Source organism: Balaenoptera acutorostrata, chromosome 20, assembly GCF_949987535.1.
Source record: "Balaenoptera acutorostrata chromosome 20, mBalAcu1.1, whole genome shotgun sequence".
In the NCBI taxonomy this organism is placed as follows: Eukaryota; Metazoa; Chordata; class Mammalia; order Artiodactyla; family Balaenopteridae; genus Balaenoptera; species Balaenoptera acutorostrata.
In genome coordinates, this window is record NC_080083.1 from 56919202 (window position 1) to 56943267 (window position 24066).

General features: G+C 55.9%; 3 protein-coding genes across 6 annotated transcripts; 2 read left to right on the plus strand and 1 right to left on the minus strand.

Moving 5' to 3' along the window:
* The first annotated feature begins 512 nt into the window (after positions 1-512).
* On the plus strand, positions 513-5243 carry MIF4GD (MIF4G domain containing). 3 transcript variants are annotated; one of them, XM_007185662.2, is made up of 6 exons: positions 513-1083; positions 2247-2378; positions 3243-3352; positions 3554-3709; positions 3801-3893; positions 4463-5243. In XM_007185662.2, the coding sequence occupies exons 2-6, from the start codon at positions 2291-2293 to the stop codon at positions 4688-4690; spliced, it is 675 nt and encodes a 224-aa protein (XP_007185724.1). In that variant the 5' UTR covers positions 513-1083; positions 2247-2290; the 3' UTR covers positions 4691-5243. The 3 variants fall into 3 exon arrangements, with proteins under 3 accessions (XP_007185724.1, XP_007185726.1, XP_007185725.1); XM_007185664.3 differs by lacking the exon at positions 513-1083 and adding an exon at positions 1182-1424; XM_007185663.2 differs by lacking the exon at positions 513-1083 and adding an exon at positions 1186-1361.
* Positions 5144-8257, minus strand: MRPS7 (mitochondrial ribosomal protein S7). Its single transcript, XM_007185665.3, has 5 exons — positions 8091-8257; positions 7356-7547; positions 7177-7240; positions 6646-6813; positions 5144-5780 (listed from the first exon to the last, which is right to left on the minus strand). Exons 1-5 carry the CDS (start codon positions 8171-8173, stop codon positions 5559-5561), a joined length of 729 nt encoding a protein of 242 aa, XP_007185727.3. The 5' UTR covers positions 8174-8257; the 3' UTR covers positions 5144-5558.
* Positions 8258-8261: 4 nt separating this feature from the next.
* GGA3 (golgi associated, gamma adaptin ear containing, ARF binding protein 3) lies at positions 8262-23791 on the plus strand. 2 transcript variants are annotated; one of them, XM_057536645.1, is made up of 18 exons: positions 8262-8525; positions 8692-8929; positions 14357-14441; positions 14571-14646; positions 16040-16138; positions 16839-16962; positions 17182-17285; positions 17419-17499; positions 17990-18127; positions 18708-18789; positions 18899-19015; positions 19322-19561; positions 19947-20017; positions 20303-20598; positions 20814-21037; positions 21352-21521; positions 21654-21764; positions 22004-23791. In XM_057536645.1, the coding sequence occupies exons 5-18, from the start codon at positions 16055-16057 to the stop codon at positions 22112-22114; spliced, it is 1953 nt and encodes a 650-aa protein (XP_057392628.1). In that variant the 5' UTR covers positions 8262-8525; positions 8692-8929; positions 14357-14441; positions 14571-14646; positions 16040-16054; the 3' UTR covers positions 22115-23791. The 2 variants fall into 2 exon arrangements, with proteins under 2 accessions (XP_057392628.1, XP_007185722.1); XM_007185660.3 differs by lacking the exon at positions 8692-8929.
* Positions 23792-24066: the final 275 nt, after the last annotated feature.

Consider the following 24066-nt stretch of genomic DNA (forward strand, 5'->3'; position numbering starts at 1 on the left):
ACCTCGCCGCAGCCCCAGCTCCAGCCTTCGAGCAGGTCTTGGGTGGGTGTCATGGCTCTCGGTCCCCATGGATCCTGGGCCCTTTCTTACCATTACTGTTTCGTCTCTGGTCTGGGGCTTTGTGATGTGTCTGGTCCCCAGAATCCTGAAGCGTCCCTGCTCCTGGTTGCTGATTAAGAAGGTTCACCTGTGGCTGGAGGGCTCCCACACCCACAGGGTTTTTGGCAGGCAAGGCTTGCAGCTGCAGGGAGGCAGCTGCCTGGATGTATTTTTTATGAAATTCCACTGAAGTAAACTTTGTTCTCTTCAGCTCTCCCACTCATTGGTTTCTTTTGCTGCAGCTGAGATTCTCTTCCTTGTTCATTTTCTGGTGACCACTTTGGCAGCTCTTTGAACAGGAGGAGCGAGCTTTGGATACAGGAACCCGCCATCAACACTTGCTTCTCATCTAAGCGATGGGACGAGACAGTTCTTTTCCAGCCTCTTCTGTACGCTCTCCTGCAACCCAGGGCTGACCTCAGAGGTGGCCCTGTCTGGGCTGCTGGGCCCGCGCCTCCCCCCCGAGTCCCGACCAAGACGGACTGAGCCAGGGGCTTGCTCAACCTCAGGGTCACTCCCAACACCTTGGGCGCCGCAAGTTGGCAACTGGGATCCTTTCTCTTGGGCTGGCCCATTGATTTTCAACTTATTTTACCAATATCGTTTGTATTTGGAGTAGGAGAGGGGCTTAGTGGGACTTGATCCAGCCCTTACGACCTCCCTGCCTTCTCCCCTTTGGGGGAAGGGGGTGGAGTGGGGAGCACACGGCCAGCACCTGTGAAGTCCTGCCCCTCCAGCCCTCTTCTCTGCCCTCCCACCTTTCTCCCTCCCGCCGCCCGGCTGCGGACCACGCCCCCCGCAGGCCCCTCCCACGCGGCGCGGCCGGGCCAGTCCCCTGACCCCGTTTTAACCTGAGCCCTGGCGTGGGGCGGGGAGAGGGAGAGTGCTAGCGCTCAAGACCGAGGGCTTAATGCGGGCTGAGGAGCAGGTCCGACCCAGTACCGAGGAGCCGGTGTGGCCCCGGATAGCCCCTGGGAGAACCAGGTGAGGAGAGGACAGGGGCGGTGGGAGCAGTGTCGCGGGCGTTCTGCGCGGCCCCATGCCAGCAACCTTCGGGCGGGCCTGGCCGGGCGGCGAGGGCAGCGACGTCGGGGCTCCGGCAGGTGGCGCTGGCGAGGCGGCCCCAGGCCCCGCCCCGCCGCCCCGCCGCCCCGGGTCCCGCCGCGCCACCGCGCTAGGAAATGACCTAAGCGGAGGCGAGGCGCCCACAGCATGCCCCCCGAGCGGCCTTCGGGCACGCGGGCGCGGCGCCGGCGCGGCAGGTGGGTCCCGGCGCTCCCGCCGCCTCTCGAGCCCACGGGAATGGCGTTTGGGAAGCTGCCCAGGTCTGGAGACCCCTAAGGTCCTCTCCTTTGGCCATGGGGGGAGCCACCGAGTGCGGAGAGGGGACTCCAACGGGGACCACCTCTGGGGGACACGTCACCTCGCTCCCCTTCTTAAGGAGGGATCCAGAATGGAGCTCAGGACTCTCAGGGAGTCCTGAGCGGGCAGGGCCGGGTTTCTGCCACTCGAGAGGCCAGTTTAACTAGTCCGTCCCGGGGAGAAGCGGGCCAGGACAAGGGGAGTAAGGGCGGCAGAGCCGCTTCTGCACCCAGCCCTCTGGCCGGCCCCACCCCGAGGGCAGGAGGAGTGTGGGCTTTCTGGGCTGAGGACTCTGCCTAAAGGGAGAGGGTTGCGGAGAGGGGCTTGGACCCCTGCTGGGACAGAGATGTCCGAAGCTTGGAGACCCCAGCCCTCTCACTCGCCAGGAGCCATGCTGGACCAGCAGCTTCCAGGTCGGCTTATAAATAGGCAGGGGAAGTGTTTAATATCCACGTATCCACCCTCACCCCACCCCTTGGTATCAGCTGAGAAAAACCCTGCCTGCTGCTGGGACTGGAGGGTAGACGCATTCACCCTTCATCTCTTTACCCTTGTGTAATCCCAGAAGCTACAGGGGTTCTTTAACTGAGCAGCAGGTGCCTGGCTGGTGCCCAGTCTCCACCAGAAGCCAAGCTTGGCGGGCACCCAGCCAACCACTGAATGCCATGGACTGCCCAGGCGCACCTGTCTCAAGCACTGGCCAGCCCTGCCGCAGGCCGGGAGAGCTGGGAGCCCTGGCCCCGTGCGCCACACCTGAGGCCTCTCCCGCCGCCTCTCCTCTCCAGGTGCTGTCATTAGTCCCAACCTAGGGAAGAGTTGCTGCAGCTGGATGGTCATGGGGGAGCCCAGGAGAGAGGAGTATAAAATCCAGTCTTTTGATGCAGAGACCCAGCAGCTGCTGAAGACAGCCCTCAAAGGTGAGCACACGGAGCCCCCTGAGCCTGGGCCCAGAGCTACATAGGAGGGGCCAAGGGGACAGGCCTGGAGTACTGAGCCCTCTCCCTTCACCTTCTGAGAATAGGAGTCAGCAACATAATTCTGGAACTGGAAGACAAGCTACATTTAGGCCAGCATTTGGCAGTATGAATCATAGAGTCACCCCCTCAGATTGTAAAGCCTTTTTTTAAAGTTTAGGTGCCCACGAGAGGAGAGTGAGGCACAGAGAACACAGTTCCTGCCCCTTAAGTCCTTACGCTGGACCTGGTTTGTGCGTTGCTGCAGCCAGCTCTCTTGACTGTGCAGAGCTGCCTGACGTGGGACAGAGGATGGAGTGTTCTGCTTGGCAGGGGAGCTACAGTAATTGTCCTGGACCAGTGCCTTCCTGCAGCACTTTCAGGACAGAAGTTTGACTCAGCTAACGATTAGCAGTGCCCATCACGTGCCAAGCTGAGCCTGTGGGGAGGCCCTGCCTGGCCCGCTCTTGTCAGGGGTTCACGTGTGTGTATTATAAGAACACTTTCTTCCGTGAAATGGCTGTCAAAGGCATTGTCATTCAGCGTTCCATCCTCAACCTAGGGCTAGGAAAAGATGTGTCCTAAAAAAAACGAGCATTCTTTGATTCTCTAACAGCCACATAACCCTCCCCATTTCCTCTGACTGGGCTATCAGGAGGCTCACGGCTACAGCTGCTCCAGTGTGTAGTTTCCTCTGTTTCCTGGTCTCTTTAAATGGAAGCGTATAATGGGAGTGCTCTTCTGTGAACATCTTGAATCCTTCAGAAGCAGGTGGAGGCAAATGTGATAATTAAGCAGCTCTAGACTCCCCCCCTGTCTTTACCCTAGATCCAGGTGCCGTGGACTTGGAGAAAGTGGCCAATGTGATTGTGGACCATTCTCTGCAGGACTGTGTATTCAGCAAGGAAGCAGGACGCATGTGCTACGCCATCATTCAGGTTGGGTGGGGCTGGTAGAGAAGGGGACGCTTTGAGGAAGGTGCTTCAGGAGTGGGCAGAGGCCTGGCCAGCAGGGCAGAGATGCAAAGGGCTGGCCTCAGAGGCGAGAGAGGAGGACAGCAGGGTCCTCGGCCTTGGAAGCTTGGGTGGAGTTGCGACGGCCCTGTGACTGCCCTTCACCACCCCTTCCCTGGCTCACAGGCAGAGAGCAAGCAAGCAGGCCAGAGTGTCTTCCGCCGTGGACTCCTCAACCGGCTGCAGCAGGAGTACCAGGCTCGGGAGCAGCTTCGAGCCCGCTCCCTGCAGGGCTGGGTCTGCTACGTCACCTTTATCTGCAACATCTTTGACTACCTGAGGGTGAGGCCCTGCCAGCCACGTCCTGTGCGGCACAGACGGCCTGTCTCCTGTGCCACTAAGCCGGGCTCTGGCCCCCGCTCTCCCCCCGTAGGTGAACAACATGCCCATGATGGCCCTGGTGAACCCCGTCTACGACTGCCTCTTCCGGCTGGCCCAGCCCGACAGTCTGAGCAAGGAGGAGGAGGTGGGTGGCCCTAGCACAGAAGGCTGTGGAGGTGGGCTGTCTCCGGCTTAACTCAGAATGCCCGTCCACCGTTCGTGGAGACTTTCAAGGGCATCACTTGCTGGGGCAGGAGCCTGGTGGGGGCATTTAAGGCCTGTCACAGTTACAGGGCAAGCTGCTAGGTCTGGAGTTTATCCAGAACAGAGCGCAGCCAAAACCTCCTGGCTCAGAGGCTGCCTTCCCCGTAGGAAAGCCAACCTATGATAGGACTGGTGAGAGCGTCAGCCAGCTGTGGATACAGATGACCCCAAAACCACACCAGGGTTGGGGGGAGGGGCAGGAAAGTGGGGTTCAGAAGCAGTTTGGAAACAGGGCCTGAGTCCAGCCTGGCCCAGGTGAGAGACCTTAAGCAAGTCTCTGAACTTGCTTCCTTTCACGTAAGACGTGGGCCACGCCCACTGGGTGGGGTGAGGATGAAGTGGGGAAACACGTGCACAGGGCCAAGCCCAGCAGACGGCAAGCGCTCAGTAAATACCTGCTGTGTGGGATGGGGGGCCCGGCCCGGGGTGACCTCCTGCTGCCCCCTGCAGGTGGACTGCCTGGTGCTGCAGCTGCACCGGGTTGGGGAGCAGCTGGAGAAGATGAACGGGCAGCGCATGGATGAGCTCTTTGTCCTGATCCGGGATGGCTTCCTGCTCCCAGCCGGCCTCAGCTCCCTGGCCCAGCTGCTGCTGCTGGAGATCGTCGAGTTCCGGGCAGCTGGCTGGAAGACGACCCCGGCTGCGCACAAGTATTACTACAGCGAGGTCTCTGACTAGGCCTCCAAATCAGGCCTCCTCCCCAGCGGCACCGGCCTTTCTTCTACCCCCCTCCCAGCCTGGCAGTGGCATCTTCGCCTCTCCCAGACTTCTTCCCTTCCAGACTTTAAACAGCACCCGAGATGTTTCCCACTTACGCGGTGGTCCCGCCCTGAGCACCTTCGCTCCGATTCCAGGATTGGGGAAGACACCAAGCACACCTGCCCCACGGTCCCATCAGCGTTTGGCTCCCCTCACCTTCAACCTGGGCCAGGCAAAGAAGGGCAACTCCTGACAAGCACTGCACTATGTAACCTTTGGTACAATAGCTATCTTGGTGCCTCAGTTTCCCCATCTGTAAAATGAATACCCAGAGCCACTGGTAGGGTGCTTTGGGATATCAAAGGGGAGAAGCAGAGTCACACCAGAAACTGCTTTTTATACATTTTGTACAAGGACCACTTTGGAACCGAGCACGTTTCCTCCAGTTGGTTTTAATGAATGGCAGTACCACATCACATGCTACACCAGCTCAGGATGAGAATTTTCTAATAAACTTTTTCTGATACTAAAACTGCTTCCTTTCGTATCACCCAAAGGTCCACCCCAAGCTGAAGGAAGAGAAGGGCTGGATGAGCCCTAAGTTTCTTGGGGAAAATCCAAGTTGCTATGTCCCCTCTTTGCAAGGTGATGGGGCAGGGAGAGCGAGTTCTAGCCCCCAGAGAAAGGACTAACAAGCAATAAACATGCTGCTCCATCCTTTTGAGGCCCGCCTGCCCCTGAAAGGCAAGTTATACGCTTAACCCACAGGTATTCTGCAACATGGCGGTGGCTCACGCCATTTCTTACAACAGCGTGCTGGGCTCCTCCCAGCTCCTCCGCCCACCCATTACCACCAGCGGTAGTGGGCCAGCGCGCGGTTGGCCTCGGCCATCTTGTGCGTGTCGTGCTTTCTCTTGATCACAGGGCCCCGGTTGTGAAAAGCCTCCAGCAGCTCCTGGGACAGCTTCTCCGGCATCAGCATCCGCCGGTGCTTCTTCTCCCGACACTCAGTAATCATCCACTTCATGGCCAGGAAGCGGCGACGCCGCTCGGCTAGCGGCACAGGGACCTGGGCAAGATTAAACACGGGCAAGTTAGTCTAAGAACTTGCCAGGACTGCAGCCTCCCTCCTCCTAGAGCTCTTAAGAAGCAGCCACAGGTCCGCTCTGGGCCAGCCCTGGCAAGGCTGCTGAGGAGGGGGCCTGTCTTTTCCCCTCTGAGCCTCTCTCACCCCTGGCTGACCTCGGTGCAGCAGACATCAGGCATTCATCGAGCAAAGACTTCTTGAGTACTGGCCTCTTTCACCTCTACAGGGAGCTCAGCCAAGTTGAGACAGGCACCACTGGAAAAAGCCCTGTCAGCTGGGCATGACTTAGCCAACACAGATCATGTGTGCCTAGAAAGAAGACCCTCTTGTCCAAGAATCATTTGCCAGGCCCCTGCTATGTGCCAGGTACCATGCCGACCCTAGGGACACAGATATTAATGAAAAAGCCTCTACCTTTATGAAGTTTACATTGAAAAAGGAAAGACAAGAACACCGGATTACGACGACGAAATGTTAAATGGCATGATAGAGACACCTAGTTCAGTTCAACAAACGGTGATGAAGCATCATTCAAGCACTACACTAGACAGTGGTGTATAAACATGAGGTATAAACATAGTCCCTCACCATGAGAAGCTTATAGTTTAGAACACAGAATGCTGAACAGAACGGGGGGTGGAGTGGGCCTTCAAAAGAGGTCACTTGGATTTTTTTTTTTTTTCTCTCTTCCATCTTCTGCCTGTAATCTTTACACTATGGGGCTCAGATGAGCTGATCCTGACACTCCCCAGTCCTTAGAAAGCTATCAACCTTGGCCCAACTCTACCCACCCCCACCATCGTGTTTCACACATGAGCAGCCCTGCTTTCCCGCCCTGACCACTCACCTGATAGAAATGGCCACCCTTGAGGATGGATACCAGCCCAATCACAGGCTCACAGTTTTTCAGTGCTTGGTGGAAGATGGTGTAAGGGTTGCATTCAATGGTTGCCTGTTCCTCTGCAGAAGCAGCGTGGTACTTCTCAAACTGTTTCCTTTTCACAGCTTCCAGAGTCTGCAAAGGGATACAGTGGAAGAGGCTGCCCCAGGCTCCCTAAACGGTTAACCCAGCTGAGCTAGGACCTTGCCCCTTACTCCCATCATCCTTTTCTTCTTCTGTAGCTGTGCAGCTACTCCCTCAGCACTTCTGAACCAAAGATCCTGGACTAGGACAGAAAGAGCAGGCTAAGATTTGTCACATGGGGGTAGGGAATGGTAGTGGTTGACTCCTGCAGGACTTCCTTAAAGCCCCCATTCCCACGCATAAGTACATGGAAATTAATTTTAATGAAAGTATAGAATGAATCCTTTATGTTAAAAAAGAGCCAAGTACAAAGCTATGGGGAAAACAAAGATGAGAAAGAGAGGTACTGTTTACCTGTGTCATGAGGGATCTGGCCAGTATTTTGTTTCCTCCTTTCATCATCATGTTGGTGAATTTACTTCAAGGAGAAAAGCAACATGTTTAGCTCGCCAAGGCTGTATCAGGGAACCCCTACTGCAGACCCTCCCTGGTACAGTCTCATTCCGCAGAACAAAAGTTTGTTTCCTTCTAACCTGATCACTGGGTCTTCAAACACAGAGCTTGTTCTCGTCGCAGGGGCAGCTTTGATAACCTGAGTCTTCCTGAGCTCCCGCTCATACTTTTCCTCCTCAGTCAGCTCGGTCAAGGGCTTGCGGTAATATTCCTTGTCAATCTGGGGATCCTGGTATTCAGGACCATAGCGGCTCCACCTCACCTGGGTTAGCCTGTGGGGGGGGGGGCGAGGAAGAGAAGGGCAAAAGCTGACTCCACAAGTGAAAAGGCTTGACTTAACGACAGGCATGTGTGCCAATCCACCGACGAGTGAGAGCAGCGTGGAGACCGCCAGCCAAAGCTGAACCGCAAAACTTCTGGCTCTTGTCCCAAGAGGTAGGAAGACCTCCCCCAAACAGGCCAGGAAAGTCTGCTCCTCAAGTGCCAACGGTAAGGACAGGCTCCTGAACCTGAGAATAGGCAACCCGCCTATACATCTCTCCCCCCAACTCCCAGCAAAGAAAATCCCACCTCTGAGTTCTTTACCAAGATCGCACTTGCAGTTCCAAGTGAGAACCCCTCGGGCTGGGAGCAGTCACTAAGCCTTCAGGTTGACTCAAAGTCACGCGGCTGGTTAAAGAGGCTTGGACTCAGATATGCCGGCCCCCAGGCTCTCTCCTGGAACCCGCGAGGCCTGCCTGTGGCTCCCCCTTCCTTCCCAGCAAGTTTCTCCGTGAAGACACAAGCGGCCTCCCAGCTGCCCGCCGCCCTCTCACCCTGGAAGCCTCAGGACAGCGCTCCGCACGCCCACCAGCAAGCCCGACCACCCTCGCGCAGCCGTCACCACGGAGGCAGCCATCTTGGCTGGCCACGAGGACCCTAGAGAGGCTGCCCTCGGCGTGCCTGAGCGAGTGACGGAAGACGGGGAAAAGGCTCTACAGGGTCCTCTGTGCATCACCCTATTAATCTGAGTCTTAGGAGTCTCTCACTCCGGAGTCTAAAGCGAAGAGTCAAAGGAAACATTCGCTCTCCCATTATCCGTCGCAGCCTGGCGCGACCCTCGGTGGCGGCGCTCGGTAATCTCAGGCCCCTATGCAGTCCCCGCCCCGGCCTGTCTCTTTCAGGTTCTCGCGAGGTTTGAGGCCGTTGGGCCGGCCCTGGCGGCTGCAATATGGCGGAGGCGGAAGGGGAGAGTCTGGAGTCCTGGCTGAGTGAGTAGTCGCGGCGGATTCTGTTTGCTTTTGAGCCGCGGAGCCGCACCGCCCCACCCGCACCTCTCTGTCCCGTCCCCGGGTCCCGCGGTGGCGCCGCCAGGCAGCCCGCGCCTGGCCTCGCCCGCGCCGCGAGCGTCCCGCGATCACGCCCCTTCCCCAGCAGGACGTCCCGGCCCCTGCTCCCTTTGCTGCGGCGCCTCCTCCCGCTCCCGCGAGCAGCGGCGTGAGCTCGGGTCCTGTCCCGGCCCCGCGGGCTCCGGGAAAGCGACAGCCAAGTGCTTCGGGCTGGCATGCATCGGCGCTTGGGGGAGACTGTGGGGCCGCGCGCGGCTGATTCCGGGACCCCTGCGCCTCCCTGACGAAGGGAAAAGCTTCGGATTTGGGCTGAAACTCCGGGAGCGGTGGGTGTCACTGAGGATACACACATAGCTTCAGAATTGTGACCATGTATTCGAGAAGTGACCGCTTCGTGCAGGCTGAATGTTTGAAGTGAGAGTAATCCAAAGTGAGACAGAGAGAACAGAGCTCTATCTTCTTCCTGCAGTGACCAAAGTGTGGTGAAAGCTATGTTGAGGGGTGGGGGCGGCCTCTCCTCTCCCCCACCACCGCACGTCTTCAAGAGTCGTTCGTTGGTAACCTACTCAGAGCAAAGCTGAGGGGCACAGCATGATGGTGTAGTTATAGCGGCCTATTGCTATGACTGCTAATTCATAGTGCTGTTAAGGAAATACGGGTTAACCTTAGCAGGTAGTATTTGTCTGCAGAGTTAATACGTTGATTTCACTGTGGACTAGAGGAGACCCCTGGAGGCCTCTTTAAGGGAAGACAAATTGGACAGGGTGATAAGACGGGCAAGATGCCTAGATACTGCCTTGTGCAGTAGAGCCTGCAGGCTCTTGGAGGTGATGCCTGTTTCCTCCAATTGCCTGACTTTTCTTAACAAGAAACCCTGTTCAGGTGGTTGAACTTAAGTTACATTTGCAAAATCTGCAGTTGCAGGCAGGTCACAAAGCCTTCTGTATATATGGAACTGTCCTCCAAGGAGCTCAGTGCTCCAAAGACATTCATTTAATTCATTTATGAAGTATCCCAGCAAAGTAGGTACCACTGTCACAATTTCACAAAAAGAGGGCACCCTGACTCTCATCAATTCACTTGCCCAGAGCCACCCAACTGGATATAAGCACACTGGAATTGGTTCCATTCGTAGATGTTAGTGGGGACACTGGAGTAATTTAAATGACCTAAGCTGAGTTTAATAGGCTAGGTTTAGCGTTAGTTTGGAAGAGCAGACTGACCTGTTTCTGAGGGAGAGTGGAGATGGTGACGGGGGAGAGGGATGGTATCTGTAGAGACCAGAGCTGAGACTGGCCTTTGACCCTTTCCTGTTACTTAGAGTGACACTTGGGGCAGTGGTAAGATTCCTTCCGTTCTTACCCTGTGTCCACCTTCCTGGTTCTTACGACTTAATGGTGTGAACTGTACCAACTGAACGAACCAGTGCTTGGAGTTCAGCACCATCTTAGTCCATGTCCTTGTCACTCCGTGGTTTGCTGGAATTTTTTTTTTTTTAAGATTTATTTATTATTTATTTTATTTTTGGCTGTGTTGGGTCTTAGTTGCGGCACGCGGGCTCTAGTTGAGGTGCGCGAGCTCAGTAGTTGTGGCGCATGGGCTTAGTTGCTCTGCGGCATGTGGGATCTTAGTTCCCTGACCAGCGATTTAAACTGCGTCCCCTGCATCGTAAGGCAGATTCTTTACCACTGGATCACCAGGGAAGTCCCAGTTTGCAGGAGTTATTACAGAAACCTCTGCTGGGCCCACTGTCTCAGGCCTCTCCCCTCCCCCTATCAGTCCATTCTGCATTCTGCTCCCAGAGAGCACTTCTGTTTAGTTAAGTCATTCTACTGCTGCCTCTTTGTGGCTTCCTGATATTCTTCCTTAGTTTGGTCAGTTGTATGTTCTTGTCCCACCAACACACATTCCTCTCCTTATCTGAAAGCCCTGTTCCCCTTTGCTCCACTACATGCTGTAAAATGCACCGCAGAATCTCCTTCCCTGCAAACCACCTCTTGATTTCAGCCTTCTCCAAAGTCCTGCGTTACAGCAGTTGATCAGCGTCTAGTGACTACCTGCTATGTGAGGTGTGATGAAAATTAAGAAGTTCAAACAATCTTTGCCTTCAGTTTGATGAAAGTGATGCTGGAGTGGATACAGCATTTTTAAGTAAAAAGATAAAAGCAAGAGCCATAAATGCTAAAATGCAGACAGTTTCTTTGGGAAATTGGGAATAAGTGGAATGGAAGATGATTCTCCCAGTGGGGAGATGGCACTCGAGCTAGGCCCTAAGGAATGGGAAAATTGGCTAAGAAAACACCAGACAGTGATGTGGAGGGAGCAGACCACGTCTGGGGTACGCAGTAACAGCTGTTTGGCTGGTTCAAGCAGGGGGTTCCTGTGGGAGAGAAAGCTGGGAAGTTAGAACCAAATTCCGGACCAGCTTGAATTCCAGCCCAAGAAGTTTACGTGTCTACAGTTAGGAGGTCCCCATTCCTACTGTACCTGGTAAAATTAGTGTTTTGTTGGTTCATGTTGGTGTTTTTACGAAGGATGGGTTGGAGCAGAAGTTCTAGAAGCAGGTGAGAAGCAAGGAGGTCGGGGAAGGAATAAGAAAAGAAGAAGTGAGAGTTTTAAAAAGACACTGAGGGGATTTCCCTGGCGGTCCAGTGGTTAGGACTCGGTACTCTCACTGCTGAGGGCCCGGGTTCAATCCCTGGGGAACTATTGTAAGATCCCACAAGCCGTGTGACATGCCCCCCCCCCAAAAAAAATCGAGAAGTAAGGGATTGTGACTGACTGATGAAAATGGGTGAGGAGAGGGAAGAAGGAGCGTTCAAACCTGGGTGCCTGGGGGTGGGGCAAAAGGAGCTTTTGAATAGTGGCACCATTTATAGAAACAGGGAAGTCAGGAAGTAGAAGTGGTGAGTTTTAGACTTACAATTACACTCTGTCTTGCACTTATAATTAGCACTTATAATTACACCCTGTCTTGTTTTTTGCTCTGGTTATTTCTCATGTGTTGCACCAGAAGAGCGTGACCTCCTCAAGGGTAGGATCCGAATCTTGTGCTTTTCCTGTAGTCCCTCCAGGGCCTACCACGCTGTGTACTTAGTTTTCTATGGCTGCTTAACAAACACTTGGTGACTGACTAAGTCACCCTCGATTCAAGACCACAGCACTGAAGGCTGACTCTTGACTCCCTTTCCATCTGTGTCCTTGCCTCTGCTTATTTCTACGTCATTTGCTACATAGAACTTGTCATCACTGGACTATCTGAGCCGTGTTGGGAAGGTGTAGCCAATGCTGCTGTTCCCACCCCTACTTGACCAACGGTCCCACGACAGTCAAGGCTAGGGATGGAACTAAGTTGAAAATGAGAGCAGGAAACGTAGAGGCAAAGACACAGACTAGAATAAGGCTTTCAACGGAGCCTCAAAAATAGAAACCTTGAATCAGAGTGGAGCCCAGAGGGGCAGTTCTAGAAGGCAAGACCTGAGAGGCGGCTCTGGTGTCACCTCCGTGCCAGGTGAAGGAGAATGTTGAGGGGGTGACAGTTGTGAGTCTGCTGGGGAGGCAGTGGGCAGATGGCGCGATTGAGTCGCCCAGAATCATCCCCAGAGGTTCTTCCAGTCCCCGTGGGTGACTGAGGTCTGCTGTCTGAGCTGGCTGGAGAGTTGGAGGATGTACTCAGAAGTGGGACCAACCATGGCTGAAACCAGGGCTTTTTGTGCTCATGTGTAGGCAGAGAGCTCCCTGCGGGTTTGCAGTAAAAAGATCTATCAAGGGGAAAGGGAGTGGGATTCTAGAGATGTTGAACATAAGTGAAAAGTAAGTGGGAGCATTCTTGGGAGGAGAAATGCTACAGGAGGTATGGCAGCCCCGGGCAGAGTACATTGTTTGGTGAATGCCCGTGTGTGGGGAGGGGCTGTCCACATTGTACACTGTATCTGTAAGATGCTTTTCTAGTTGCAAACAGTGGAAGCGAGTGGGCTTCTTTTTCTTACATCACGAGGCAGGCGACTGTCCCCAAAATGATGATAGTGGCAGGTGTAGGTGTGGCTCCTCAGACCATCTTGTTGTATCCTACAGCCTCTTGACGTCAGGAGAACTTTAAGCATCTCAAGTGATAGGGATTAGTAACAAAGCCACGCCGATACCTGAGAAAATTTCAGACACCTGGTGGGAGAGGCTCAGGGCTTTTCTGGAGGGTAACAGCTCCTAGGTCACTGTGGCAATAAATAGCCACTGTTGGTGGAATTAATCTCCCTTCCCTTCAAGCATGACATTCTGAAGGGCCTGCGAATTCTCTTTTCAAGATTGAGGACTGACATCTCTTTTTTCCTCCAAATATGATCCTAAACCATCAGAATTTTCTTGCAACCGGAGCAGAAACGGTGCCACGCACACGCAGCGCTGGGCGCTGCAGGGGTTCCCTCTGCTGCCAGCTGGCGTCTGCTGATTCTTGTGACTCCTATTGGAGGGGTAGGGGGTGGCTAGGAGTCCCTGTTAGGGTTTGGTCGTGGAGCTAGTGACTTTTAACGTTAGGGGAAAAGGAAGTTAAGAAAACAGTCACGAAAAATCAGAATTTAGGAACGTCTAACAACACCCCTTGTTGGGAAGGGCTTTTTCCAGGCTTTCACTCTGCTTTTGGCCCTTGTGGAAATCTGCAGGAGGAGCCTGGTACTTAAAAAAGGATACACGCCTTCAGTCTTCCTTTTGTCTTCTGAACCTGAAGCCCTAAATTTAGCAAACAGCTTGAGAGTGCTTTCTAGAAGAGGCTGACTCCAAGATCTGAATCAGAGATGGGAACACATTTAACCACCCTCAGCTGGGGCCATCCTCTATAAGCACAGGTTCTGGGGATAACAGAGAAGAGAGGACCCACACCAAGTATTAGGACACTTGGCATTTAGCTCCTGGAATTTAAACCCTCAGTGACCCTCTGAGAACTCTTCAATGCTTGTCTTTGTCCTTGATCATGGAAGACCATTTAAACTTAAGGGTGGGAACTTCCCTGGTGGCGCAGTGGTTAAGAATCTGCCTGCCAATGCAGGGGACACGGGTTCGAGCCCTGGTCCGGGAAGATCCCACATGCCACGGAGCAGCTAAGCCCGTGTGCCACAACTACTGACCCTGCGCTCTAGAGCCCGTGTGCCACAACTACTGAAGCCCGCACACCTAGAGCCCGTGCTCCGCAACAAGAGAAGCCACCGCAGTAAGAAGCCCGCGCACTGCAATGGAGAGTAGCCCCCACTCGCCGCAACTAGAGAAAGCCACGTGCAGCAACAAAGACCCAACGCAGCTAAAAATAAATAAATAAACAAACAATAATAAACTTAAGGGTGTTGGGACTTCCGTTGTGGTCCAGTGGTCGGGGGAATTAAGATCCCACATGCTGCGCGGTGCAGCCAAAAAACAAAAACAAAAACAACAAAACTTAAGGGTGCTGATTACTCAAGCTCAGATTCTGTTTCTGCAACCCCAGGGACAGATAGCACAATGACTGGCGCTTGGAGGGGTTCAGTAAATGTTGTTAGCTTGCCTTAAAATGAGAGGCTTAGGATTTGTTTTCTCTTTCATTTGTGACTTTTAAAATATTGGACAGAAAGTGGTATTTGTATTTGACTTGCTTTCTGACTGAACTATTGAGTCTTTTCTACTAGAGAAGAAATTTCTTCACATCAGTGCCTAAAAAGCGTGAGAAACACCTTCCATACTGTCCTCCTTACTCTTTATAACAACCGTATTCTTCTTTGTTCTGTCCCAAGATAAAGCCACCAATCCTTCCAACCGCCAGGAGGACTGGGAATACATAATTGGCTTTTGTGATCAGATCAACAAAGAGCTTGAAGGGTGAGTCTCAAAGCTGTTAGGGGGCAGGTAAGAGGTAGTTGACTGGAAAAGTAAGAAACTGTGGCCAAGGAGGGCTAGCCAGATGGCCTCGGGTCAGTGTCCTGAAAGTGTGGTCTGCTTGTCTCCCAGGCCACAGATCGCCGTCCGACTGCTGGCCCATAAGATCCAGTCTCCGCAGGAATGGGAGGCAGTCCAGGCCCTGACGGTAGGTTCTTCGTGCTGACGGTGGATCTTCATGAGCCCAGGCCTTTCCCCATGAGCCCGCTGGGATCTCTCAGGGGGTCAGGGCTCACACCCTAAGCCAGCTGAACATCCTCGATACAAACTAGACATACCTGGACCTTGCTCAGTCAGCTGTTCCACAAATGGGTGCGCCCCTGTGCCAGGCACTGAGCTTCATGGATGGCTGAAGTGTGGGCACAAGGTCTAGTGGGAAAAGCAGAGTGGCCGAGGGAGGGAACCAGGGGCAGGGGCCCTGGGCTGGGGGTGAGGCTCAGAGAAGGCTTCTTGAAGAGAGGCTGACAGAGCTGTCTTGCCAGGTAAGAGTTGGCCCAGTGTAATTCATCCTGTAGCTAAAAATAATGCCGGTTACTAGTGAAGGCATCACACCAACAGGCAGATCCTAGCGTTTATTCAGACGAAGGGGGTTCAGGATGTGGAGCCGTGTGCGGCACTCGGGCGCCTCCCAGGCTCTCCCCTAAGCCGGGGGCCCAGGTTGTCTCCTGACTTCGTTCAGCTCCTGGAAGACCGGGAGAGGGGAACACGGTCGTGGAAAAGGCACTTAGCCCACGCACAGGGCTCTGCTGTGTCCTCCGGAGAGCGATGGCCTTAGAACAGTGGTTCTCGACTGGGGGCAGTTTTGTCCCCCAGGGTACACTGGGCAATGTCTGGAGACACTTTTGGTTGTCACAGGTCAGGAGGTGCTACTGGCATCTGGTGGGTGGAGGCCAGGGGTGCTGCTGAGCGCCCTCTAACGCACAGGACAGGCTTCTACAAGTGACTGGCCTAGAAGGTCAGCAGCGGTGCAGCTGAAAAACCCCGCTTTGCAAAGACAGGAGCCAGGGAAGGGGGCAGCACTGGGGTGGTTTGCTCCTTGGAGGAGAACTTAAGGCAGTCCTATAGGCCCCAGAAGGAAAACAGATGGGGGCCGGGGGAGGGAAAATAGTCTGCCATCTAAAATGAAGAAAACAGAATTTAACAGAATTCTCTCCCACCTTCCCAAGACATTGATCAGCTTATGGAAAGAACCCTGGACCCTGAGAGAAACGTGTGCTCTCTGGGTCTCCGTCTCCTCACCTGTAAAACACAAGGACAGAATCTGCAGGCAGGCACCTTCCAGGACGGACACTCGATCTGTCTTGGTATCTGGGTCTCAGGGTTTTTTACTTTAGTTCCTGTTGAGCTTCCCCAGGAGAGGTTTACAATTTGAGGGACCCTTTCGTCAGTAATCCTGTTGCCCTGATGTCCCCTGGGGCAGTGCACGCCTCTTTTCCTGGTTAGTTCCTTCCTTGGGTGAGTATTTATTCAGCGCTCCCTCTGTGTGGGGTCTGGCCGAGTGCCGGGTCCCAGTCTGAGCGCCTCGCCTTTGTGTGGTCCAGGTGCTGGAGGCCTGCATGAAGAACTGTGGGAGGAGATTTCATAACGAAGTGGGAAAGTTCCGGTTTTTGAATGAGTTGATCAAAGTCGTCTCTCCAAAGGTCAGTCAGTGGCAGTTTCCTCGTTTCTAGGAACTTCTTTCGTGCCCTGCCCCATCTTACTGGCTTTCACTGCACAGACCAGCATCTGCATGGATCTGAGATTCCCTGGGTCCTGTCCTCAGACAGCTAGGCTCTGACAGTAGCAGGATGTCCAGACAGGGCTCCCAGCCTAAGCGTGACAGGTGACGTGGCAGCAGCTGTGCGCGTGTCAGGGGAGGGCCTGGGTAGCGCTGGCCCCTGGGCTTCCAGTGACAGCAGTCACTTCTCCTCGCCTGTCTCACGCGGACACGAGCAGCTGGCCGCCCTCGTCACCCGGCTTCCATCGCACACTAGTGGTGCCTAAGCTCTGGGCACCCACTTACGGCAGAGGGAACAATTCTTCATAGCAAAGAGGTTCTCATTAACTCCTTTGAGAGAAAGTGCAGTTCTGTTTCTGGCAGATTGTGTGTGGAAACGCAGTGAGGAGCTCCCAGCCCGCTGCCTGACCACAGTCTGTATGCCGGATGGACACGGCCGTGTGCAGGCCATCTCCTGCCCTCCCCCTCCCAGTGCTGTCTCACTCACACCTCACACCTGCGGGTTTGGAGGAAGCTTGAGGGCTGTAACCCACTAGCGACCACTTCATTGCCGTGAAGAGAGCCTTCCCTCTGTCTCTGCCTCTAGACCGCACTAAGTTTTCCCATTTCCTTTTGCCTCTTAGTACCTGGGGGACAGGGTGTCTGAGAAAGTGAAGACCAAGGTTATTGAGCTGCTTTATAGCTGGACGTTGGCCCTGCCGGAAGAATCAAAGATCAAGGATGCCTACCACATGTTGAAGAGACAGGGTATGTGCCTGCCTTCCCTCAGCCTCAGAGCAGCCCTGAAGGCTGGCCAAGGCCAGGAAGAATGAGGGGTGTCTGCCTAAGACAGCGGGAGGGGCTGGGCTGTGAGGGAATGAGGGGGCTGCGGCCTGCAGGCCTGGTCCCAGGGTGTGCCCCCCTGCTGCGTGAGGAAGGGCAGCAGCGCGGCCCAACCTGCGCGAACGCTGCCCCGTCCCGTTTCAGGCATTGTGCAGTCTGACCCGCTCATCCCTATGGACAGGACCCTGATCCCCTCTCCGCCACCTCGTCCCAAAAACCCTGTTTTTGATGATGAGGAGAAGTCCAAGGTAAAGTGCATTCCAGCCTGCAGTGTCCTCAGTTGAGGTGCGGGCTTGCTCAGTGCTGTGGGGAGCTCCGGTCCTGTGTTCTCCCAGGTGGGGAGCTGCCTGTCCCTTCACCTCTGATACCCTTCTCTTCCAGCTTTTAGCCAAGTTGTTGAAAAGCAAAAACCCTGACGACCTGCAGGAGGCCAACAAGCTCATCAAGTCCATGGTGAAGGAAGTGAGTGGGTCCCGAGCCTTGGGGTGGAGGATCCCGTGGCCACAGAGCAGAGGTCGCTTCCCCTGGTGCTGCGCCTGTTGTTCGCCCTGTCCCAGCCCTCAGCTGGGAGGAGGAGCATGGCAGCTTCTGGGGGAGAATGGGCTAGAGGAGCAAGAGTAGCTGGGGCCAAGTCTGGGGGCAGGGAGGGCTGTTGCTTTAAAAGAGAAACTGTAGATGGGGTCTGAGGCCAGTGGTTCCCAAGAATCATGCCTTGAGGGCAGAAATAGAGACACAGATGTTTTGAACAAACATATGGACACCAAGGGGGGAACGTGGCCGGGGGAAGGGGGGATGAAAAAAAAAAAAAGAATCGTGCATTGAAATGAGCTTCTGTGGGACTGGCCTCTGCTCTCGTGTTCTCTGGGAAGGCGTGATCCTTGCCTGTCGGGATTCTGGGGGGCAGTGGGATGGGTCCAGTTGAGCTCTTTCTCCTCGATCCTCTTTGATGCAGGATGAGGCGCGGATCCAGAAGGTGACCAAGCGTCTGCACACTTTAGAGGAGGTCAATAACAACGTAAAGCTGCTCAGTGAGATGCTGCTTCATTACAGCAAAGAGGATTCTTCAGAGGCAGATAAAGAGCTCATGAAGGTAGGCCCCGCTCTGGGAGGTCCAGGCTCCGGGAGAGGAAGCCAGCCTTGGCCGAGTCCCAGCCCTGAGACGCCGCTACACGCCTGGTGTTCCCTCACCTCTTAACCGGCACAGCAGCCAGGTAGAGGGGAGTGGCACCCCATTTTGCACACGAGCCATGGCTGACTTGCGCAGTGTGCGTGCGCTCCACGTACCCCTACACCTGCGTGACTCTGCAGACCCGCTTCGGGGCCCACCCCTGCTCCGCCTCGCTTCCTGCCTCGGGGACATCTGGGCAGAGAGGCCAGCCCTGAGCCCCTGGTGCTAACCTCAGCCCTCGGTCACATAGATACTCTGAATTCTGAGGCATGTGCCAGCCTGGGAGGCAGGAAGGGACGCACTGTCCTGGTGACTTCTCCGCCTGAGCAGGTGTCTTGGGTGGCACAGAGTGGTGGAGGCTGGTGGCAAGGTGTGTGCTCCGAGCCCAGCTCTGCCGGTAACTGACCGTGGTGCCAGGGGAGCTCGTGAGTGGGCGTGAACGCTGAGTTAGATGATCTCCAAGAACCCTGCCAGCTCGTTTTTCTGCCTGGGTCTCTTCTAGGAGCTGTTTGATCGGTGTGAGAGCAAGAGGCGGACGTTATTCAAACTAGCCAGCGAGACAGAGGACAACGACAGTAGTTTAGGTAATTGAAGAAGGGGTGACAGAGATGAGCTGGGAACTGGGATGTGTGTGCGTGTGTGTGTGGTGGGGTGCCGTCATGGCCAGGAGTGAGAAGTCTCTCTCCGTTCTAGGGGACATCCTGCAGGCCAGTGACAACCTCTCCCGGGTCATCAACTCTTATAAAACAGTCATTGAAGGGCAGGTCGTCAATGGTGAGGTGGTCACCTCAGCCATTCCTGACTCTGAAGGTAAAGTGTTCCGGTCCCCACTCCCGACCCCTCTGGACCAGCCCTGGTCCCCACCACCAGGCCGCGGTGCAGGTTGATCAGTGTGTCATCCCACAGGGCCCGAGGGGGTTCTGAGCCACTCGAAGCGGTCCCCCTGGGAGGTCTGCACAGGTCTCCCCTGCCTGCCTTCTCTGCTGGCTTTTCAGCCTTCCCCTGGCACAGGTGCTCTGGGATTAGGCCAGAGGCTGTGTCAGGGTTCCCCCTCCCCCTGTGCAGCCACTAGAGTGGCCCCTAATTATTCCTGTCCCCTTCCATTCGTCCGTCCAGGAAAGCACCGCTCCAGTAACCAAGGCACTCTCATTGACCTTGCCGAGTTGGATGCGCCGAGCAGCTTGTCCCCAGTGCTGGCCCCCGCGCCCTGCCCCTCGGGCATCCCTGTCCTCCCTCCGCCCCCCCAGGCCTCAGGACCCGGGCGTAGCCACTCATCCAGCCAGGCCGAGGCGCCCCCGGGACCCAGCAGCACAGGCCACACCCTCAGCCTGCTGGACGAGGAGCTGCTCTGCTTGGGTGCGTCCTGGGGCTGGAAAGGGCTTCTGGTGGGGCCGGTAGGGAAGCTGGGCGCGTGGGAGCGGGAGGAGGTCTGAGGGGCCGTGTGCTTAGCGAGGGTGGGGAAGGAGGCCTCGGCTGTAGGCAGAGAGCCAAGTGCGGTGTCCCTCGGGGGGGACACAGCGGGCCCAGTGTCTTGCTCTGCTCCCCTCTCCCCGGGAGGTGCCCCCTCAACGTAAGGACTGAAGAGGATCCGCTCCCCTCTGGAGGCTGCATGGGGGACACCTCTCCACCCTGTCACCCACGGACGCCCCGCTGGTCACGTGACCCTACCTCGGGCGAGGTGGGGCTGGGACTGCCCGAGCTCAGAGCCTCTTCTCACCGCAGTCGTCTTCTCTGTTCTCAGGTCTCAGCGACCCAGCCCCCTGTGCTCCTCCCAGAGAGTCAGCCGGAAACAGCCAGTGGCCCCTGTTCCAGGTAGGGGCACAGGTGACGTGACTGCAGGGCTCGACAGCCTTCCCTCCCTCCTGTCCTCCCCCTCCCCGACCAGGCCTCAGCCGCAGTTGTCTGCTGTCTTGACCCCTTAGGGCACCGCGCCGGCTACGGTGCTTTCCCTGCCCTGTCCTTGGAGGACAGGCTGCTCGTCCGGAAGGGCTGCAGTAGGGCCCCCAGTAAAGGGGTGGCGGGTGGAGAGCCCGGATCCCCCGCCGCTCGCAGGGCCCTTTGCGCCCTCCGCTCACTCACGCTTTCCGTTCCCCACAGAAGGAACAGTCGAACCTGGACTTCTTCAGCCCCAAACCCGGGACTGGTGCCTGTAGCCTCTCAGATGGGCCTCTCCTGCAGCCCTCAGCAGCCCCTGCAGGCAACTCCCAGGCCCCCGTGGTCCCAGCCAGCGTTCCGGCCCCCCCGGCAGGCTCCTTCTCGTTTTCCACTGGCCTGGCCCCAGCTTTGGCCCCCAAGGCTGAGCCCACGGCCCCCGGGCACCATGGTTCAGCTTTGGGCGACAGCACCCTGCGCCAGCTGGACGCCCTTGATCAGCTTCTAGAAGAGGCCAAAGCGTAATGAGTGGGAGAGAGGGGCTGGTGGGGAGGGCGGGCCCGGGCGTGGCAGAGCCAGAGGCAGCTCCGGAGGGGTCGTGGGTGTTCCCTCTAAGTCTGGAATCTGGAAGCTGGGGAGGGGAAGAAGCGGCTCTAGCCTGGGAGGCCTCAGTGAGGGGCAGCCCAGCAGCTCTGCCTGGTCTCCGACGTGCCCTGTCCTCCTTCCTGCCTCCCAGGACCTCAGGCCTGGTGAAACCCGTCTCCTCCGGCTTCTTCGCTGGCGCTGCCACCTCCCCTCTGCTCCCCACCAGCGCCTCAGCTAGACCTCTCCTCCCCTTCTCCACGGGGCCCGGCAGCCCTCTCTTCCAGCCACCTGCCTTCCAGTCCCAGGGCAGCCCCATGCAGGGGCCCGAGCTCTCCCTGACCAGTGTCCACGTCCCCCTGGAGTCTATCAAGCCTAGTAGGTGTTGGAGGCTTGGGGCGAGAGGGGAGGTGAGGCTTACAACTTGCAGCGTTGTGGGGGACGTGAGAGGGGTGGGAGGGTACAGGCTCTCCGGGCTGGCGTCCCTTAGAGCCACACGTGGCCCACCTAACCGCTGTCTCGGCCTGTGCTTGTTCCCAGCGTGCGCTCTCAGGAGGTCCTGCAGAAGTTCTTCCCCAGACTCCTGGGAGCCTCTGTCACAGGGTCGCCGTGCCCTCCCGCCTGGCTGCGGTGCTCTGCTGGCTGTCTTCAGCCTTCCTCTCCTTCCACACTCACGTGCCCCCTTCTTACAGGCAGCGCCCTTCCTGTGACAGCCTATGATAAAAATGGCTTCCGCATCCTCTTCCATTTTGCCAAGGAGTGTCCTCCAGGACGGCCTGACGTGCTGGTGGTGGTAGTGTCCATGCTGAACACGGCTCCCTTGCCTATCAAGAGCATCGTGCTGCAGGCTGCAGTGCCCAAGGTACCCCCGGCTTCCTGGAGCCTTTAGAGGCAGAATTCACCTGTACCTTGCACCCACTGCATCCAATCCCAGTTCCATCTCAGGGGCACCTACAGTCTCTCTTCAAAGGAGCTTCTCTCTCTTTCTCTTTAGTCAATGAAAGTGAAGTTGCAGCCACCCTCTGGGACAGAACTCTCTCCGTTTAGCCCCATCCAGCCACCTGCAGCCATCACCCAGGTCATGCTGCTGGCCAATCCACTGAAGGTGAGCTAGACTGGGGATCTCAGCCTAAAGCCCTGGCTGCCCCAGGTTAAGGCTCGGGAATATCACTTCCCAACCTGGGGTGTCGTGATACCACAGCCATTAACCTGCGTCCCTTCTCTACCCTGGTTCAGTGGCTGAGTGAGGACGAGGTGGTAGGAGCAGGGCCTGTCCCGCAGCACAGAAAGGGCCCCAAGGGTATCACAGACGAGAGCGTCTCACACGCTGCCCCTCTGCCGCAGGAGAAGGCGAGGCTTCGGTACAGGCTGACCTTCGCCTTGGGGGAGCAGCTGAGCACGGAGGTGGGTGAGGTGGACCAGTTCCCTCCTGTGGAGCAGTGGGGGAACCTATGACCCCAGAGGACACTGTCATCTGCACTTTGGAGCCCAGGCAGGCTGCCCTGAGACGGGAGGCTCTCCAGGTCCAGTCCTTCTCCACGTCCTGACTGCAGTGCTTAAGAGCCTTGACGTGGAACAGGGGGCCTGGGCATTGCTGCCAGGAGCCGAGCTGCTGCTGTGATGATCTCTCCTCCTTTGGCCCCCTAAAAGGACCTGTTTTTATCTACCTGTGTGACTTGAAGTGGCCACGTGCATCAGGGGTGGAGAGTGGCCCCAGACTCTGCACCCCTGCCCTGGGAACATGGATCCAGGGCTGGAGTAGGTTCTTCCCCTTGTGCTGGCGTCCTCTGATGCCACAGAGGGGGAGGTCTCCAAAGACAGACTCAGGGCCCTCCCTCAAGGACCACGTCCTCACATCCCCAGAGGTCTCAGCTCCTCATTGCTACTCCGTGCTTCCCCTTGGCAGGCTCCTGCTCCCATCTCCAGGGAGGTGGGCAAAGCCCAATGGTCCTGAATGGCCCTGGGCCCAGAGTAAGGAGTTGGTGTGCTGCCAGATCTCCAACCCTGCCCTCCATGGGCAGCGTCATCCTGGAGTGGCCACTGGATGATGAGTTGTGTGCTTGTCCCTGGTGGTGGCAGGCTGTGTCCTATGGACATTGCAGTAGGACGAGGAACTCAAGCTATTTATTAGAAACAGTAGAACTTGGCCTCATGGCAGCCTAAACTGCAGATAGGAAGGAAAGAAGATGGAAGAGAAGCAGTGTTTCTCCTCCGGAAGCAGGTCCTCAGCACTTTCTGGGAAAAGTGTGCCTCCTGCTACGGGAGCAGGCCATCCTACTCACTCACTACCTCTTGCTCCGCATGAAATAAACTGCTGTCCTGCCCTTCACGCCTCTGAAGGGGAGGACGACTCCCAGCGCCCTGTGTCCTCCTGCTTCGGCCTCCCCGCCTCCCACCCGATGGCCTGTGGTGTGGCACATGATCGGGAACAGGAGGCCTCAGGGTCAGACACGCTGCACTAGGTTTATGTCCATACCTGCTGCCCAGAAACCCTGTCCCCAGCCGCCCAGGGGCACTGTCAGCAAGATGTTGGGTCTGGAGGTGGTGAGATTAGGGGCCTTGCTTGAATCGAGTCACCAGACCCTATTGCTTCAACAGTGCTCATCCCAAGCTGCTCCACCCACTAGATGCGACTGGGCCAGGGACTCTAGGCCTCACAGGGCAACAGGAGAGAGAGAACCACCAGCTGGGGAATGAGCACACAGCTCACCTGAGCTCAGCTGGACAGGCTCAGACCCATCTCTGGGGAAAGGTGGCACAAACCATGTTCCCTGACCCCTCCCTGCTCCTTGCCAGGCTTCCTTACTCTATCAATATAGAGGTCATCTCCCCTTCTCTCCCACTGTTGGCAAGCAGGTTTCACTGCTTCACTAGGACAGTCAAAAGTGAATCAATTTCACTACTTAAGGAATAAATCAAAGAGCTTTCCAGAGACGGGCTGCTGAAGCCCTGGGAAGGTCTGTGGGACTACTATATGGAAATGTACCTTTATGATAAGCTTTAGACTTTAAAATTATTTATGAGTGTTACTTGTTACTATTGAGGTCACTGCTTCGTGACAAAAAACTGTACTGGATATATCAACTGCTGCCCTTGTTTTGCTGCATGTTAAATAAAACCATTTTCGCCCTATTTGGAATCCTTCCAATACAGACACCAATCACCCCAGCGCGGGGGAAGGTGCCACTTATGAATTCCAAATGTAGACAGGTGGATATGCTGGCATCACCTGAGGTTGTTGCTGAAAGGTAAGGTTCCTAGACCGTTTTCTTTTTTAAAGAAGATAACCGGAAAGTTAACAGATGATTGTGAGGTGAAGCCAAATTTCAGAAGCACAAGTAAACCACTGAATACTCTTGTTCAAATTTCTACTTACAAGCAGGAGGGCACTGCATTCACCATAACTT

Excerpts from the sequence above, each read along its gene's own strand:
- MIF4GD (XM_007185662.2), top strand. The coding sequence starts at position 2,291 with ATGGTCATGGGGGAGCCCAGGAGAGAGGAGTATAAAATCCAGTCTTTT. Across the intron at positions 2,379-3,242 it reads GCTGAAGACAGCCCTCAAAG|ATCCAGGTGCCGTGGACTTG; the intron begins GTGAGCACACGG and ends TCTTTACCCTAG. Across the intron at positions 3,710-3,800 it reads ACATCTTTGACTACCTGAGG|GTGAACAACATGCCCATGAT; the intron begins GTGAGGCCCTGC and ends CTCCCCCCGTAG.
- MRPS7 (XM_007185665.3), bottom strand. The coding sequence starts at position 8,173 with ATGGCTGCCTCCGTGGTGACGGCTGCGCGAGGGTGGTCGGGCTTGCTG. Across the intron at positions 7,241-7,355 it reads TTTGAAGACCCAGTGATCAG|TAAATTCACCAACATGATGA; the intron begins GTTAGAAGGAAA and ends TTCTCCTTGAAG. Across the intron at positions 5,781-6,645 it reads AGGGTGGCCATTTCTATCAG|GTCCCTGTGCCGCTAGCCGA; the intron begins GTGAGTGGTCAG and ends AATCTTGCCCAG.
- GGA3 (XM_007185660.3), top strand. The coding sequence starts at position 8,486 with ATGGCGGAGGCGGAAGGGGAGAGTCTGGAGTCCTGGCTGA. Across the intron at positions 20,018-20,302 it reads GCCAGTGGCCCCTGTTCCAG|AAGGAACAGTCGAACCTGGA; the intron begins GTAGGGGCACAG and ends CGTTCCCCACAG. Across the intron at positions 21,522-21,653 it reads TGCAGGCTGCAGTGCCCAAG|TCAATGAAAGTGAAGTTGCA; the intron begins GTACCCCCGGCT and ends CTTTCTCTTTAG.